At 38.5% G+C, this 17,134-nt stretch overlaps 4 protein-coding genes across 6 annotated transcripts; 3 read left to right on the top strand and 1 right to left on the bottom strand.

Moving 5' to 3' along the window:
* Positions 1-1,093: 1,093 nt before the first annotated feature.
* Positions 1,094-4,053, top strand: LOC140014930 (origin of replication complex subunit 2-like). The gene is made up of 6 exons (XM_072066620.1): positions 1,094-1,393; positions 1,490-1,596; positions 1,717-1,849; positions 2,693-2,987; positions 3,173-3,400; positions 3,484-4,053. The coding sequence occupies exons 1-6, from the start codon at positions 1,265-1,267 to the stop codon at positions 3,681-3,683; spliced, it is 1,092 nt and encodes a 363-aa protein (XP_071922721.1). The 5' UTR covers positions 1,094-1,264; the 3' UTR covers positions 3,684-4,053.
* A 1,135-nt stretch (positions 4,054-5,188) lies between these two features.
* On the bottom strand, positions 5,189-8,865 carry LOC113712969 (uncharacterized). Its single transcript, XM_072067733.1, has 7 exons — positions 8,511-8,865; positions 7,775-7,832; positions 7,600-7,680; positions 7,350-7,385; positions 6,854-7,093; positions 6,611-6,752; positions 5,189-6,036 (listed from the first exon to the last, which is right to left on the bottom strand). The coding sequence occupies exons 1-7, from the start codon at positions 8,687-8,689 to the stop codon at positions 5,543-5,545; spliced, it is 1,230 nt and encodes a 409-aa protein (XP_071923834.1). The 5' UTR covers positions 8,690-8,865; the 3' UTR covers positions 5,189-5,542.
* An 825-nt stretch (positions 8,866-9,690) lies between these two features.
* Positions 9,691-11,907, top strand: LOC140014964 (uncharacterized). Of its 2 annotated transcripts, XM_072066703.1 has the most exons (5): positions 9,695-10,063; positions 10,147-10,278; positions 10,410-10,577; positions 10,868-11,173; positions 11,587-11,907. In XM_072066703.1, exons 1-5 carry the CDS (start codon positions 9,770-9,772, stop codon positions 11,725-11,727), a joined length of 1,041 nt encoding a protein of 346 aa, XP_071922804.1. In that variant the 5' UTR covers positions 9,695-9,769; the 3' UTR covers positions 11,728-11,907. The 2 variants fall into 2 exon arrangements, with proteins under 2 accessions (XP_071922805.1, XP_071922804.1); XM_072066704.1 differs by lacking the exon at positions 10,410-10,577 and having other exon boundaries at positions 9,691-10,063.
* An 890-nt stretch (positions 11,908-12,797) lies between these two features.
* On the top strand, positions 12,798-16,350 carry LOC113711952 (B3 domain-containing protein Os06g0194400-like). 2 transcript variants are annotated; one of them, XM_027235202.2, is made up of 7 exons: positions 12,798-13,102; positions 13,233-13,328; positions 13,474-13,508; positions 13,629-13,794; positions 14,401-14,607; positions 14,956-15,084; positions 16,177-16,350. In XM_027235202.2, exons 1-6 carry the CDS (start codon positions 12,965-12,967, stop codon positions 15,019-15,021), a joined length of 708 nt encoding a protein of 235 aa, XP_027091003.1. In that variant the 5' UTR covers positions 12,798-12,964; the 3' UTR covers positions 15,022-15,084; positions 16,177-16,350. The 2 variants fall into 2 exon arrangements, with proteins under 2 accessions (XP_027091003.1, XP_071922808.1); XM_072066707.1 differs by having other exon boundaries at positions 12,963-13,328.
* The last annotated feature ends 784 nt before the right edge of the window (positions 16,351-17,134 follow it).

The following is a 17,134-nucleotide window of genomic DNA, read 5'->3' as shown; positions in this document are numbered from 1 at the left end:
AGGAGAGATTTAAAGTTCTTCCCTGTGGTCAATTACTTAGTTGCTGGAGGGACTGTTCGTTCAATGGTTGGTCAACCACCATTTCCCTTATGGATGAATTTCAGCAAACAATTGAAGTTGCCAACTCCTCGAGAGCATTTGTTTTTCTTTCTTTTGTTAATATAAGAGAAGAGGAGCTCGACGGGATAAGAAGCAGGACAGCCAACAGATTTTCGCTCGATGCCAGTCCACTTTGTTATTTTGGACTTTTCTTTTCAAAGACTGTTAAGAATAAATACTAAGGCCATGCTTGGATTGTTTGTTTTCGTCGAAAAATATTATTATTTTTTGTGATCACATTTTCCTATTACCTTTTTTCCTCACATATATCAAATCGTTACAGTAATTTTTTCATGAAAAATGACGAAAAATGCAATCAAAACACAGCCTAATAGTCCTTGTCATGTGTTTATATATTTTAATTAAAGAAGATTGTTCTCAATAATTCATTCATGTCCTATCAAACAAACTCCCTTTCTGGTAAGGATATTAAAAGCTCTTTGACAAATGCCTGCAACCTTCCTACCACATTAATTTCGAACCTATTTGACATGAATGCGACCTAAGGTAGAACAATGCAACAGCCCAAAGCACATTATTATTTTTTTTTTGAGATCAATTGCTCGGATCAAACTCAATGGTCCCTTCCATCCAATCAAACCATAGGGGATAAAGTGTACATATGCAAGTAATATGCGTTTTACTCTGGAAGAACCAAAAACCAAAAAAAAAAAAAAAGAAAGATGTAAATGATAAGATACTACTAGTACTTGTTAACCATAACCCAAGGTAACTTTTTTTTTTTGTTTTTTTCCTTGGAAAGATCCAAGGTTACTTGTATAGATAAACTCCATTCAAGATAAATCTGCATGAATTACTCAATTTTACAAATTGCTACACTCCCTCCCTTGTATTTATTATTTAACCCCTCTTGAAGACGATCGAGGGCCATTCTGAATTTTGGGCTGATATGGATCCACGATTATAAGCCTAATGAAAGCAACATAGGGCCAATACCTCCTACAAAAGACCTAAAATCTATCGACGTCCAGCCCAATTAAAATATCCGCTCCACTAGTCCACTGTCCACGTCCACAGACAACTAAAAAGCGCGGGAAGAATCCTCCGCCCCTCTCGGCCACTCTGCTCTGCTCGCTACCTCCGCCGTCCCGTTCCCCTACTCCTTCCCTCTCATCATCAGGTTTAGGTTCGTCAAAACCAGAAAATGGAACAACATGACATCGAAGAGGACGAGTTCGGATTCTCTAGAAATTATTTCTTAGCAAAAGAATTAGGCAATTCCGGTAAGAAATCCGGCCACAAGCTCGCAGATATCGATGTCGTCGATGAAGAGGTTATACTCTGCAATTTTTCTATATCTAAATTTTGGTTGGTGGTTTCCTGCAAAAAGAGTTACCTTTTTGGGCCTTTTCCTTACTGAATAATGCAGGAGCTAAGGGAAGCCCTGGCCAATATCGAGCAAAAACATGAGAAAGAAATTGATGAATTAATCAAAACTTACAAGAGCTCGTATCAAGAGTGGGTTTGTGAGTTAAGGTGCGGTGGGATATAAATATATATGTGGTGTTTTTTAATTATTTTTGTGAAAGTATTGATTTAGACTGTCATTGTAGAAATGTTGGGTACTAATTTTAGATTATGCTGGATAATTAACAGGTGTGGATTTGGACTTTTGATGTATGGGTTTGGATCAAAAAGAACATTGCTTGAAGATTTTGCTTCGACTGCATTGACTGAGTATTCTGTTGTTGTAATCAATGGTTATCTTCAGTCCATAAATCTCAAGCAGGTACATCTACTTCACCACCCCTATATGCTTTGTATTCTATTTCAGTGTAAGATTGTTGTTGAAGTTTCAGCTAATTTTCAGAGTTTTAAGTTAATCATTGCTGATAAAGCCGTAGAATGAATAGGCTTTATAAGTCATAGCTTGCTTTTTTCGCTACCCGAATGTAGACTTGTATAATTTACTTTAGTGCTTGGTAATCACTGGGAACTGATTCAGTTTGTTGAGTGTTATATGTTATAAGAAGTATTGGTAGGCTTTGGCAGCATAGGGGTGTATTAATGATGAGTCTTACATGGATATTTGAGAGGCCTGAGTCATGGGGATTGTAGTTTCTAATGCATCTATGATGTTGAATTGGTGATACAATCAGCACTAGTTTATCATGCTGTTTGGATGGCAGTTAAAAGTCAGCTTTTCCTGTGAGAGAGTACATAGACGAAGTGCAGAAACTTTAATTTGTCTCCTTGCCGTGGTTGCCTTTGCTGAGGTTCTGACCTGATTTTGCATGATCCCTTAATCCTGATTCAAACAAGTGCTTTGATCTGATGTACGAGTTTGTAACTTTGAACTTGGACAACTTTTATGGTTATGTTTGTGTCAAATAAGATTAATTTTGCTAGCATATGATTCTTTAGCTTGAGGAATGCTTGGTATCGAACACTGTTCTGGCTGATCATGCTGGTGCTTCTACCATGATTTTCATATTGATGCTTTATATATGGGTTTTCACCCATAAAAGGCAGGATCCAATTCTTCTCTTTTACTACAATAAATGTCTTCTCTGCAGATAGAAAGTAGAATGGTCTTTGTTTGTGATACAAACATTGTTATTTCACATGGTAGGTTGTTATAACCTTAGCTGAGCTTCTATGCGATCAATTGAAAGCCCAACAGAAGTTTACATCCGGGAGTTTGCATAAGCACCAACAACCATTTGATACTCGATCAATGGATGATTTAATAGCATTTTTGGATCAACATCACCTGGAGGACAGTGATTCTTTTATCTGTGTTCTTGTCCACAATATTGATGGGCCTGGGTTGCGTGATCCGGACACACAGCAATATCTTGCAAGAATTGCTGCTTGTTCCAATATCCGTGTGGTCGCTTCCATCGACCATGTAAATGCACTTCTTTGTAAGTATTTTATCTGATTTTGCTAATTTAAGTTAGCAGTAGCTTAAGCTAGCCGCAAAAGGACCTTACATTTGTTGACCATTTGTATCAGTACGTGCTAGTCGGCCTCTGTCATCAATGATTCGCATGTTTCTATGTTATATTTGCTGTTGAAAATGCTGAGAGTACTAATTTTGGTCTGCTAGTGTGGGATAAGAAGATGGTTCACACGCAGTTCAACTGGTATTGGCATCATGTTCCTACCTTTGCTCCATATAAGGTCGAAGGAATGTTTTTGCCTCTCATTCTTGCTCAGGGTGGGAGCTCCCAGAATGTCAAGACAGCTTCAATTGTCTTGCAGAGTTTGACGCCCAATGCTCAAAGTGTTTTTACAGTGCTAGCAGAACATCAGCTGGCCAATCCTGATGAAGAAGGCAAGTGACTGGCTTACTTGTTTTCTTTTCCACAGCATTTTGCAACAAAAATCGAAGTTATTTATACTGAATATTTTCTCTAGGGATGCCAGTCAATAACCTATACGCAACCTGCCGGGAGCGCTTCCTGGTCAGTAGCCAGATTACTCTGAATTCTCATTTGACAGAATTTAAGGATCATGATTTGGTCAAGACCAGACGGGATACAGAAGGCCAGGATTGCTTGTACATTCCTATCCCAAATGAAGCACTTGAAAAAATCATAAAAGATACAAGTCAATAGAGAGGAGTTCCTTGCCAGCTGGGTGTTGCAGTTTGTGCGGTAAACGAAAGATGCATGTTCATCATTTCAGGGACCCCCAGTAATTTTCTGGTACCTCTTATAGATCAGCTTATCGAGTCTCGGACGAGTAACAACAAATAGTTGCAAGATTCTTTGTGGTAACAGCATGACTTGTCACTAAACTGTGGGGTAATAACTCCTCTAGCTGCTGGAGATCAAAACAGAAAGTAAATAGTTTTCAACTTGTCATGCACTTGTTTGAGTAGCTGGCTGCTTGAAGGCTAAACATACTCTGCGTTTGTGATGGCATCATTTTCATCTTTCGTTTTCAACTTTTTTTGATAAATATCAGCCACATGAAAGTTTGATATCTATTGGTCTCTTCTCTCTCTCTCTTTTAAACATTGGCCTTCTCTTTCGTTGCGAGATTGCAAGTGCAGACAGGGCTTTAGGCTGGGCTACTAGTAGATTGCGCTATTTTGCAACTTTGGAAACTCAATAATGGGTCCTATCCGATGTGGAATCCGACCACAGTTAGGCTTCATTATTAGGAGCAGAACACGTCACTATCTAATCCATGGAAAACTTCAACTTGGTGATGTGATCCTTTTCTTGATATGGGCAAATTCTTAAGGCATTTACTAATGATCAAAACAGAGTGGAGTTTCTTGAATTCCGGATAGTAACATCAGCACGGCGGTCCCAATTTTCTCAACTACTACTTGAAATGGGACCAAAGCCACTGAAAAGGGATATCATTATCAGCCCGAGATCACTTTCCATCTCTTCTCTTCTTACTCAATCTCCTGAGATCACCTGGGGTATAAGCATAATTAACTTCTTGACAGTAAACTGGGGGCAAGCACTAGTCAGGTGCAATAAAATCAAGATCAACATCCATAAATCCAAATTCCATTTCCATTCACGTTCTCAAAAACTGAAATGAAATGATTTGTGTAGAAGCTATTTTGAGTTCTGAAATTCAACTCCGTCGTGGAAGCAATGAAATGTCTGTGTTCAACGTCACCAATAAGATAAGAATAAAATAGTAGAGTGTAACGTGTAGTCATCCACAATTGTGCTTCCTCATCTTGTAGTATGATAATATTTAATTTTTGTTTAGCCAACCGAGCCTATATAAATTATTATTTGTTAGCTAATGACTGAAAAAACAGATACATCATCAAGGAAATTAACATCCCGGAGTCCTCAAGGATTTTAATTCTCTTATAAGAAGGAAATTTGACTCCCATACAATGGAATGGATTGGATAGTTCTGCCCTAAAAAGTAAATAGTTTTGCTTACCAAAGTGTTTTAAGCATCTCAATAATCAAGTTAAAACATAAATGTTGTTATTAACTGCCCTAATAGCCTTGAAATGTAAAGCTAGCACGCTTAATCCTACCATACACTCACGAGTCATGCCTTCACGGGCATGCAAACCTATTTTGAAATTGACCACCGTCTTGCAGAATCAAAAGGTTCAAGACAACCAAAACTGGAATGAGGAATCAGGAAAGTCGACGTTGCTCCTTATTCTTTATACAATGCCTCAACCTCTATAATTCGGGTTAAACAAAAAAGGTACTTCTATGATTCGAAGTCATAGTAGTGCCTTAGCTGTACACTTGCTGTCAGAAAAGAGTCTGCCATGACTAACACACAGCTGCACCTTAATACCCCCAACTGAAGTAGGAGCAGAGAAAAACTTCAGCAAACGTCCATCTCTATTGCACAACTCCATTATAAATTATAGCCTGTCAATGTACACCGCACAGCACTTTCCAGGAGAGTTTGAAGACCCTGATTGGTCCATCTAATTATCTGAGAGCTCCCAGCAGAGTACCAAATAGGGATATTATAATCTTGAACGACGAATGCATTTCATGGGGTTGAAAGGTGAATGCCTTCGTGAAGATGTAAAAGATACCCTGCTTGTCGAGGGAGATAATTTGACATCCCAGTTATCAACATTCTTTGGGACACATACGTCAAAGAGAAATTGTCCAAGAACACCGTGAGCATTCATGCTCGGAGGGCTCGATAGAGGGATATATCGTTCCTTGCGTTCATCCTGCACAGATCCAACATCTCTACCCTCGTGATACTCTGCAGAGCTGGGCACCAAGAAGTGGTCATTCAACTCGAGGGCAATTCTTTGGAAGCTCTGTTGTGAACTGGCTGCTGCCTTTCTCAGGTTGCAAAATGGCTCAGAGATGTCATCATTTGTTCCCTCTAAGCCCATCTTCTCTCCTTCAAGCTGCCGAATTTGTTTGGAATAACTAACAGCAGCTTTGGCAAGTAGCTGAGTCACGGCAGCCTTGTATTCTGATAAATAATGGCGATAATGACCTAGGTCAAGAGCACATAGCACCTATCAAATTTGCATCTTTCCAAGATTCAGGAACTAAAAGATCAAAAAGAACAGGAAATACGCCCATGTTCCCAAATTCTGGATACAAATTAATACACAAGCTACAAATGTTATTCATTGTTGACCACAAAAAGCTAAAATGCTGTTCCTCCTCCTGTTGCTCCACATGGAATAGCAAAAGATACAAGATGCAACAGGTCAAATCAGTACATACAGCTTCTTTCAAATTCTAAAATAGCAATGTCTTGTTCTTATAGCATATGAAACTCCTTTCTTAAGGAATCTTTAACTTCCCTTACGTTACATAAAATTCCCTCCATTGTGATGACTCATCCAGAAGCACGCTATAAATGATGGGCAATTTACAATAGCACAAAATTAGCATAGTCCTCCAATTTAGTGTTCTAGCAATCAGGAAAGCAAATACAATGATTGATTGCTTCTAGGTTAATTCCCAAATCCAGCTAGACGCAACCAAAACTCTGTAGAACCTTATGGCAGTCAATGTCAACATGTTAGCAAGGAAAAAATACTAGTAGCATAGGTGCATACCGACATGAGGGGAGCTTTTCCATTTGACCAACTTGACATCACCCCTAAGTTCTTGTAGCCGTTGAGCAAAATTGCAAATAATTGGATAAGGTGCAAGATCATCATCTTCTGAGCATAAAATGAGATATGGAGCACCCATGCTCTGCACAAGGATAATAGTAAAGGACCATGAGAGAGAGAGGGAGAGAGAGAGAGAGAGAGAGAGAGAGAGGCTGTAGCACCAATAAGTAAATTGATACTTACTACAGTGGCATACAGCGTCTGCCAATACTCGGCACGTTGCGATTCAAATCTGCTAAGGAAGAGGGCATCCAGGCTGGAAGCAATTCCTTTTGCAACCCAAGCAGCCAGGACTGGAGGATGGGACATTCTGAGAACAGTTGGATGAAGAACAAATCTCGTACCCAAGTCACTAGTGAAATCAACTGGGCTAGAGTCAAAAATGAACCCAGAAACACAATCTCTAACCAGTTGGTGCTCATCCTGCATGACAAGTATAACAAGATTAATAAACCCAGCTTCAAGTTTTATAGTGCTAATTGATAAAGTTTGCACATCATGAGTATTACAATCGTCAGTCATCAAACAAAAACATGTGGAGTTATTACCCTGTTTGCAACCAAGTCATTACAAGCAGGAAAGCTCTTGATATCCATTTTACTTGGATAGGTGAATTAACAATTAACAGACAACACTATCAAATGTATGTAAAGGATAACAAGGGAAAGAAGAAAAATACCATATTCAATTGTTCCTCAGACTTGCTCGCAATAATCTGCAGTCGAAAGAAAAAAGTTTTATGTACACAATGGTTCATACAGTCGAATAGAAGAATATCATGCCCTTTTTTTTGAGCAAATAACATGTCAATTATCCAACAAACAGGATGTCTTCCTCTTTGCTTCTTTATCTTTTCGCTTAAATTTTTTTTTTTTGGCGTGTGTGTAAAAAAGAAGTGGTTTGCAAATCAGTTTTCCTGACAAGATTACCTGAAGAACCTTGTACATACAGGCTTTTGGACCACCAGAAAAAGATGCAAAGACAACTGGGCATGGTCTTATTTTAAGCTCCTGCATAAAAATAACAAAACAAACAAAGCGCTTGTTAAAACAACAACTATGCAATAAAATGCAGATGCACCTTGTAAAGTTTAATACAAATTACCTTGACAAGTTCACCAACAATCTGTAGTGCCAATGAAACTGCCTTATCAGGAAAGAACCTGCAAGAAAAACAAAGCTTTATGTTGTTGATCCATCATTGAGTACTACAAGATCGAAACGTCTGCTGTCCCAACAATAATACCGTTTGCAACATCTAGCCTCAATGAGTAATACCAATTAATTGTCTCAAGGAGTACAGAAGTTCCTCAGTTGAGCTATCAATGCACGAATTGCTAATCAACATCTAAAAGCAAACCAATTCCTTCTACTAAAATACACCGTTACGATTCCCTTAGGCTCAATGATCCAAGCAGCATAAAGAAAAAACTTACGAGGTACATTGGTCGCTCATGGAAAACATACAAATTTGGCAGGAAGAAAAAGATTAACAAAAGAAATGGATAAAAAGCAAAACATGATGATCACTCTGATCAAAATCCCACAGAAAAATATCGGGAATGTTAGCTTCCTAAGGCTCTGTGGCGCCATAAAAGTTTAGAATAAAAATATCATGGTAAATATCCTTTAAGGAAAAAACCTTATCCCAACAGAATGTCGGCAAAAAATACGAACAGACCAAAAAATACAAACAGAACAACCCATAAAAATCCCAACTTTCACCTGCAGCCGCAAACTAAAGAGAAGACTAATCCCACAAAAACGAAGTTATAAAGGAAAGAAAGCGAAAATCAGAAACAGAACTTCGATTGCAAAGCAAAAGAGTATAAAGAGCTCACATATTGAGGAATTGAGAATGACAAATAAGAGAATTCCAGCCAAGGGAAGAGTAGAGATCAACATAGTTCTTCAAGTGCCGCTCCTGACTTGACATCCATGCAAATACCACAACTATTCCTTCCACGTCTCGCCCTCTTTCCTTTCTTCCCCAATAGTATCTCCCTCCAAATCCCCACATCTTCTTTCCTCTGCTTTCCTTTCCTCAAAAATGAAACCCAAATCCCAGATGAGAAAACAAGTCAAAGCACACAATCAATTGTGCGTTAGACAAATAACATATTGGAGACGAGCAAAAAAAGCTTTGATTTTTCGGGGAAACGAAGAACGAAGCGACAACGAGACGTGAGAATGGGGGAGCTGGTGAGGTTTGTTTTTGGCCCTTCGCTTAATACTCTAAAAAAGTCAAAAAGACTGTGAAGTGATAACAAGCAGCTTTTCTAGTTTCACCTCTACAAAAAAAAATGGCGTGCAAGGCTCCCAAAGCCCAAAGCCCAAAGCCCACACTTTTGAAATTTTGGGATTTGTTGGTACAATCATCATGTTGTTTTAGCTCCTGCAATGTTTTTATGTTTTTTGAGTTGAATTTGGGTCTAGACATGTGATTTGATCTTCTGTGATTTGACTGATTTCTAAACCTTTTTTCTTATTTCAAGAGGTTGGATGCGAATTCTAAATATCATACTTTTCTAGTTAAAATAAAGACAAAGTTGGAATGTTAATCATTATTATTTTTCAAGATTTGATTGGAATTGAGTATCCTATGGCTAATTAATCTTCCACCTAAGGATAGTAGTGTGACATTCAGAGATAATTAAAAAGGTACTAAATAATCTTTTTGTCCTTCTATGATCGACCCTTTTTTTTCATTTTTTTTTCTAATTTATTGAAATAAGCGTCTTCTTTGGAAAGAAATTTTTTATGAAAAAATGTTTACATTTTTTGTGAACATTATTTTGTTCATTTTTTTATTTTATATATATTAAATCGTTATAATATATTTTTTATAAAAATTTTAAAAAATTATAATCCAAACACAAGCTAAAATATATATTTGGAGCATGAAATCTGAATCTACCCTAGTTTGCTCTGTTCTGCAAAGGTTGACTTTAAATGATGGACAGCGAAGTAGGAAGAAATTTTTTTTTTTTTTTTTTTTTGTCAAAACTGCCAAAAGTTTTAGGACACGAGTACACAACACGCCTCTATCCATAACTCGTTTGACTTTTGCCACTCTGGTTCGCGGATATCTCCACACAAAATGAAGAAGATAGTATTGGTGACCGGGGCTTCCGGTTACTTAGGTGGACGCCTCTGCCACGCTTTACTCGACCAAGGCCACCACGTCAAGGCCTTCGTCCGCCGTACCAGCGATCTGTCCTGCCTACCCTCCCCAACCACTGACAGCACAGACCACGGCGGAGCTTTAGAACTCGCCTACGGAGACGTCACTGACTACCCTTCACTCCTGGACGCTTGTTCTGATTGCCATGTCATCTTCCACGCTGCTGCCCTCGTCGAACCCTGGCTTCCAGACCCTTCTAGATTCGTCTCCGTAAGCTTAATCCTCAGCGCCGCCCCCCAAGAAAAAAATTGTTAACTTTTGCTAATTCTGCCATTTTTTCCCCCGAAAAATAGGTCAATGTTGGAGGACTAAAGAACGTACTACAAGCATATAAAGATACAGGAGGATCCATAGAGAAGATTATATACACGTCATCGTTTTTCGCTTTGGGATCAACTGATGGATATGTTGCTGATGAAAGTCAAGTATGGAAAAAAGTTCCCTGACCCGTTTTCATTTTATCCTCTTTTTTTTTTTTTTCAATTTATATCAAGTCTTGCTTTAGTTTTGATAGAGACAATATCTTTTTAGTTATGGTTGAATTTTGCTATGATAGATTCATTCAGGGAAATACTTTTGCACGGAATATGAGAAATCGAAAGCCATGGCAGATAAGATTGCTTTGGAGGCAGCCTCATCGGAGGGAGTTCCAATAGTGCCGGTTTATCCTGGAGTTATATATGGTCCTGGAAAAGTTACTGCTGGAAATGTAGTTGCCCGTTTGGTAAAAATAAAATTTTGTACTACTACTACTTGGCCGTTTATTGTTTCGGGATTCTTATTGTACTATTTTTGTTTCTTCTCTTCATCATTCTTAAGAGCCAAGTTAATTTGATACTTTGATTTGATGTAAAGTTGTAGCCTTTACTCAGATGAAGTAGCAACTAATTGTGATTGAAATATTATATCCCATTTTCACAATTCAAAAATAGTTGCTGCTGAATGCTTTTATGCTAAATGAACTGGGGAGTTTTATAGGATTGACTTTTAATTGTTGTTTGTTGATCTTGGCAGATTATAGAACGGTTTAACTGGCGTTTACCTGGTTTTATTGGGGAGGGGAATGACAGGTTCTCTTTCAGTCATGTTGACGATGTGGTGGGGGGGCATATTGCGACCATGAACAAGGGAAGGCCGGGTGAAAGGTATCTTCTTACAGGGGAAAATGCGTCATTCAAGCATGTTTTTGATTTAGCTGCAACCATCAGTCGCACAAACAAACCCCAATTTGGTATCCCTCTGTTTGCAATTGAAGCTTATGGCTGGCTCTTGGTTCTTTGCTCTAGACTAACAGGAAAGCTTCCCCTTATCAGTCCGCCGGTACGTAACCTGTCCCTCATACTAGTATTTGGAAGCTTTTTGTAGACTGATATGCTTATATCTTTCCTGTTATGCTATTAGCCATCGATTTCTATACTTTATTGTCTTGTTTCCAAGGATAAGAAGCAAATTGTGTATTCTGCAACTTCCAACACCCGTAGTTGTTTTCGAGCTGGGATAGTTCCAGCTTGTCTTTGTGCACAGAATATGTTGTGCGTTTTGCACCTGCTTTATACGAAATCAGAAGCAAACCATTCGAGATCTTCACCTTTTACCTTTGGTCAGGGTATCTTGCTGGAGTTGCAATTTTATTTCTTTCGGTTTTGTTTTGCTGCTCCTACGAAGTCCTAAAACTCTCTCCCTTTGGTCTGAATGTGGTTTGTGATGATCCATTTATTCTCCATCTTGAACAGACGGTGCACGTGCTAAGACATCAGTGGGCTTACTCTTGCGAGAAGGCCAGGGTAGAGCTAAACTATAGCCCCAGGAGCCTGGAAGAGGGTCTAACAGAGGTGCTTCCCTGGTTGAAGAGATCAAACTTAATAAAGTATTAGAAGGATTTTGATCTAGACTTTGTTTCAAGATCGCAGTTCTCTATGTGTAGGCACTTCATTCAATGGCTACAAAAGATATCAAGCTTTTGTTCTTCCAATGGAAGTATTTGGATCGTTTAAACTGTTAGCAGCTTGAGAGTGATTATGCATTTCTTTCATTTTCTTTGTTTCCGTACGAAAGAGTGATCTTGCATTTTCTATTTGTTTCATTTCTCTCTTTGGATTGCATGACGTGTAAACAAAATGTCTACTGTTAGCGTTTGGATGAATAACAACTATGCAAAATTTATATTTAAAATTCAATTTTTGCACACATGTCATGAATCCAACGATGATAGTATATACACTGTCAGTGTGTATAAGATTTTTACACTTCTGTCATCAGTTCTTATTCTCATAGATTAAGTTAGTTTTACGTAAACAAAATCACCACCGACTTCTTTTAAGCTAGGCATAGTACGTCTTTGTTGGTCTTATTATATATTGGGGACTTTGGTCAATGGATTCCTCTTTGATAACCACCAGCCAGCTCGGTCCTTCATCTTTATAAAATGTGATCAATATAGGATCTTAGATTGGAAATTGAGGAGAATTAACAAAGCAATCCATTGCTAAATTAGACGAGGAACAATGACTAATTTGGTCCCTTGCTTTTAGAATTTCAACGTATGCGGTCCTTATTTGTCATGCCAAAAAAAATTTAGAGTTGGTAATGAAATTGGGAGCACCTTATCAGTGTTCGTGCCATTGGTTTGGACAAAAAATATTACAATTGAACCAAATTTTTTTTTAAAATATATAAAACTCAAAAATCAGTTAAATCAATGACAAATATGCTTTGTACCTTGAGAAGACCTCAAGTAAATAAACATAAATTTAAACATTTTCCCATTTTCTAGTCAAAGTATCATGAAGAAAAGATTTAATTAGGTATTACCCCTGTTGTGTGAGTGTACAACCCCCAAGCAAGTGGCAAGTGATAACCAGAGCGGAGTAAGAGAGCTAAGACTTAAAAAGAGTCGACCGTTGGAATCCCATTTTGAATAACTACCGCACTAGCCCTGCTTAGTAGCGGGAATAGCAAAGGAATGTTGCATTTTTTCAGCTCCTCTTTCGTTTGTCTCTCTTTTCTCTCTGTCTGCTCATCCTCTAAAAGCTCTCAGCTTCCTTTATTCTCTAAAAAGCTTTGAAAAAAGGGAAATTCCATCTCAAACGGTATAAAAGCTTTGGGGCAGAAATGGTGAAATCCAAGGTGAAGTATGAGCAGTTGCGGCAGCAGAGGATGGAAGAAAACAAGAAGAAACTGGAAAAGCTTCATCTTCCTCTGCTATCTCAAGCCCTTCAAAAAGCTGCCTTGTCTCCCAAAACTTCTCCTGTTGTATAATCGTTCTCAAGCTCCTTACTTTATGTTATTGTCTTGCCAAGGAAAAAAAAAAAAGAGTTTCTTTTTTTGTTACTGCGTTCTAAAACCTGGCTTGTTTACAATTTTCTCGTTCAAATTAAAGATGAAGAGGGTCAAACCTCGAACAATCCGAACAGAGCTTGTCCCCGTGAGAAGATCAGGCCGTTTCACAAACAAGCCTGCTCCTCAATACAAAGAAGTAAGTAGCCTGTCCTATCTCGTTGCTTCTCTTCCTTTTGTTTTATCACCCTCAACAGATATAACCCAACGTTTTTGTGTTCTTCTTGAGTTGTTATTTGCTGTGATTGAAGGATTTTTAATGTGTAATCTCTTCCTGCAAACAGGTTGTCTTTTACGAGCGTGTGCAATTGCCTAGAAGGTAAAAGATTGCAACTTTGGGCTGTGATTTCTCGAAATTTCAATCTTTTTGCAGACACATTGCACTTTTGTGGCCTAATAGTAGAAGGGCTTAATCAACAGTTTCTTAATTTTTATGCAGCACTGTTCATCCAAAAAGGGATTTGTCCAATAGGGTTTACGCCTCTGATGAAGCAAGGGCCTGGGCAATTGAAAAGGCAGAGAAACTTGAATCCTCTCTGGAGAGTGGCTATCCCACTTTGGTAAAACCGATGCTCCAATCCCATGTAACTGGTGGCTTTTGGCTGGTGTGTATCTTATAAAGTACTACCTTTTTGCATTTAAGGCTTATGTGCTTGTTTTGCTCTTACATAGAAGTAGAGTTTGAGGTGGATTTCCTTTTATTACGGTAAATGAGTCTTTTTTATGAGCTGTAGATCATTGAAAAGTCTACAAGGGAAAGGGGGAAAGGGAGGCGGAGAGGAGTGGTTATTTTGTGGTTTACAGACTGCTTATGTGTTGCATTTCTTTAATTACCTTAATAATGGATACCAACGCAACCACTCAGTGTGAAATTGGTGATTTGGCAACTGTAAGGACGCCTGCTTTCAAATGATTGTTTAGGTTGTGGGCTGTCATTTTGTTGTCTTTCTAGATTGTTGGCTGCCATCTGGTTTATTTGTTCCTGAGACTGAGATATAGATGTTTTACAGCAAAAAAATAAATCGCCATTAAGCTACAAAAGTGGCCGATCAAATTGTTTTTCCATTTTCTGATACAGGGTTGAATAGGCTGTCTAAATGCTTAATTCCTTGAATGAGAAAATAATTTTTGAATGTCCACTTATTTCCTGTTTGATTTATGGCTGATTTGTGTACCCTGCATCTGAATTAGATCGACTGTTCGTAATGCAGGGCCTTCCATCTCACTTTTCCAAGAGGCATCTCCCCAAACGAGATGACACTGTTACACTGGTAGATGAACAAGGAGACAAGTGGCGAACAATATATTTGGCCCGCAAAACAGGTCTTAGTGGAGGATGGAAAAAATTCTCAGTTGATCATGACTTGGTAGATGGAGATGCTTTGGTGTTCCAGTTAATTCAGCCAACAGTTTTTAAGGTCTCAATGCCAAAACTAAGTTACCCTCTATTGTTGTCTTCTCGTGACATTTTTCACTTGTATTTGGTATATTCTTATCCCTTGTGCCTGCTGTGCTTTTCTGAATCATTCTGCCTGAACATTTCAAGGTGCTATTAGCGACTATTAAGTGTATTTATAGACTAAAGGGAACTTGTATTTTACAACTTCATGTATGCTACCTTTGTATGTTAAACATACATTTTCTGTCTACCCATTGCATTGTTGTCCTCTTTCCTCTCTTCTCCTCGTGGACCTTTGCTGATGAGTCCTTGTGCTCAAAGGGTGCTTGGAAACACTAACTATAGCTTTTTTATTGCTCTTTTCCAGGTCCACATTATAAGGGAAAATGGTTTTACAGAAGAAAATTCACATGAAGCCATATGCGATTCCTAGGTCGTGTAGTTTTGCAATAGCGGGCTCCGAAGTCCAAGGGCATGGATATATCCAAATGCAGAGGTAACATTTTCTAGCTCATTTTATAAGCCAGCCTTGGTAGTTAACTAGTTCTACTGCAAAACTACTTCTCCTACACAACTATGATGTTGATCAAATCTGTTAGCCTGGTGATCCTTCCTCATTACATGGCACCCTGCTGCTAATTCTGGAGTAGGATATTGGAATCCTTATTAGGCCACTTTCTAATGCCAAAATCCATCAAAATTTAATGGATTTTATCTTCATTCAGGATATACGTGATTCTCATGTTTCATCTTGACTTAGTACTCCTCCTATATCGTGTTAAATGTTTTATCTAATAGTTCGAGTAACTTCCTATTCTGCTCCTAGGTTTCATCATATATGTGACTCTTGTACATTCATGCGGATTGAGATAGTGGCATTAAATGGATGCCAGCCTCACTCACTCATACTGCATTCTATCATTACCAATACTTACAGCAAAATATATACAGCCATGGAGGTCGCTAGATTTGTACTCAAACTAAGTAGCATGCTGCAGCTGATAGGATTCTGAGATTTGGGAGACGGCTAAGTGCAAAGAAAAGTGAATGCGTGCAATTTCTCAAACCATAAGTCCAGACGTTTGGTTAAGTTTGCCGAGATTTGATGAAGAGCAATAGCACCATACCTGCTATCATTTGTCTTGGTGCATCTCAAAATGTGCTTGTGGCACATGGATGCCCGAGACATTTTCTGGCAATACATAATCTAGTATGATAACGTTGTATGGCAGACAACTAAACCTATCTGGTGTGTTGCACAAAACTCTCAGTAGGGAATTATGTAGTTGCAGGATATAACTCCACATGTCTGTGCTAGTACCAATAGGAATTCAAGTAGCAAAACTCTGATTTGCATTCAGTGCCACATTCTGCCGTCATGTCTTACTTTAAATTCAACCATGGCTTCCCTTGTTCAATCTAGTGCTTAGCAAAAGGCATCTTTTTAGTAACTCCGACTAAAAATTTGAGCGCTGACTTGCACCTTATTTTTTTCTGCATCTTGGTGGAATGAATGGAGTGTAATCATATTAGTACATCAGACAAGGTATCCTTATTGATTTGTTTTGTCACTCTTATCCCTTTGCAGATCAGGAATGGGGATGTTGCAGTGCCACAAAAAAAGCCTTGATTGATTGCCCAAATTTTGTAAGAGCTCCAAAACTTAAAACAGTGGCAGTAAATATTTGTTGGACACTTTTGTAGAGAAAGAATGAATGATATTAAGGATTTGAATTTGGAGCAATCCTCCTTGCCATGACAACGCAATACTCCCCAGCTTAGGATGAATGATTGAATCAGGTTATTATTATCTCTGTGGCTACCGAGTTTCGACAAGATTCTTGGGACCAAATAGCCACTATATATGCTCCTTTCTCTGAGTATTTCAAATTGGTATCACTCCCTGGTTTAGATCTACATATATTCTAGAAGTGACAAATCACATAGCAAGCAATGCCTGTCTCTGTCTGTCGTATTTTACTGCCTTAGTATAACGGGGACCAAATCCTAAGAACTTGATCCATCAACCATTATCCTAAGAACTTGAGAGAAGAATGGGTACTGAGGTGGATGATCCAGGTTACAAAGGTGTGTGTGTACACCAGAAACCTTAAACGGTGGTGCAGCTGTTAAATGTGAGCACCCATGAGACAAATATTCTACTAATAAGTTTTGCTGACAAATCCCATGTTCTTCCCCTATTTAGAAATATGGAGTTAGTTGCTCACAACATTTTCTTGGCGGGAGGGATGGTAGACAACAGACAATAGACAGGCTGTGTCGATAGTTACATTTGCTGTGTCTAGCTGGACCCTGCAAAGTGCAAGTCCAAGTCAAGTAGTCAAGAAAACGAAATTCACAAACATATGCTCATCACCAATCACAACTGGAACTATATAGTCTATTGCTGCTATACTACATTTTATCTGCTGCATAAACCATCTGAGTGAGATTGGCATCTGATCATTATGATCAGGTAACTTCTTTTTTTTTTTTTTTGGTGGCAAATCTAGATGTAGCTGCATTTATTTTATCTATGAAGCAAA

The sequence above is a fragment of the Coffea arabica genome, chromosome 10e (genome assembly GCF_036785885.1).
Source record: "Coffea arabica cultivar ET-39 chromosome 10e, Coffea Arabica ET-39 HiFi, whole genome shotgun sequence".
Taxonomy (NCBI): Eukaryota; Viridiplantae; Streptophyta; class Magnoliopsida; order Gentianales; family Rubiaceae; genus Coffea; species Coffea arabica.
Note: the sequence above shows the minus strand (reverse complement) of the source record. Positions and strands in the feature narration are given on the sequence as shown.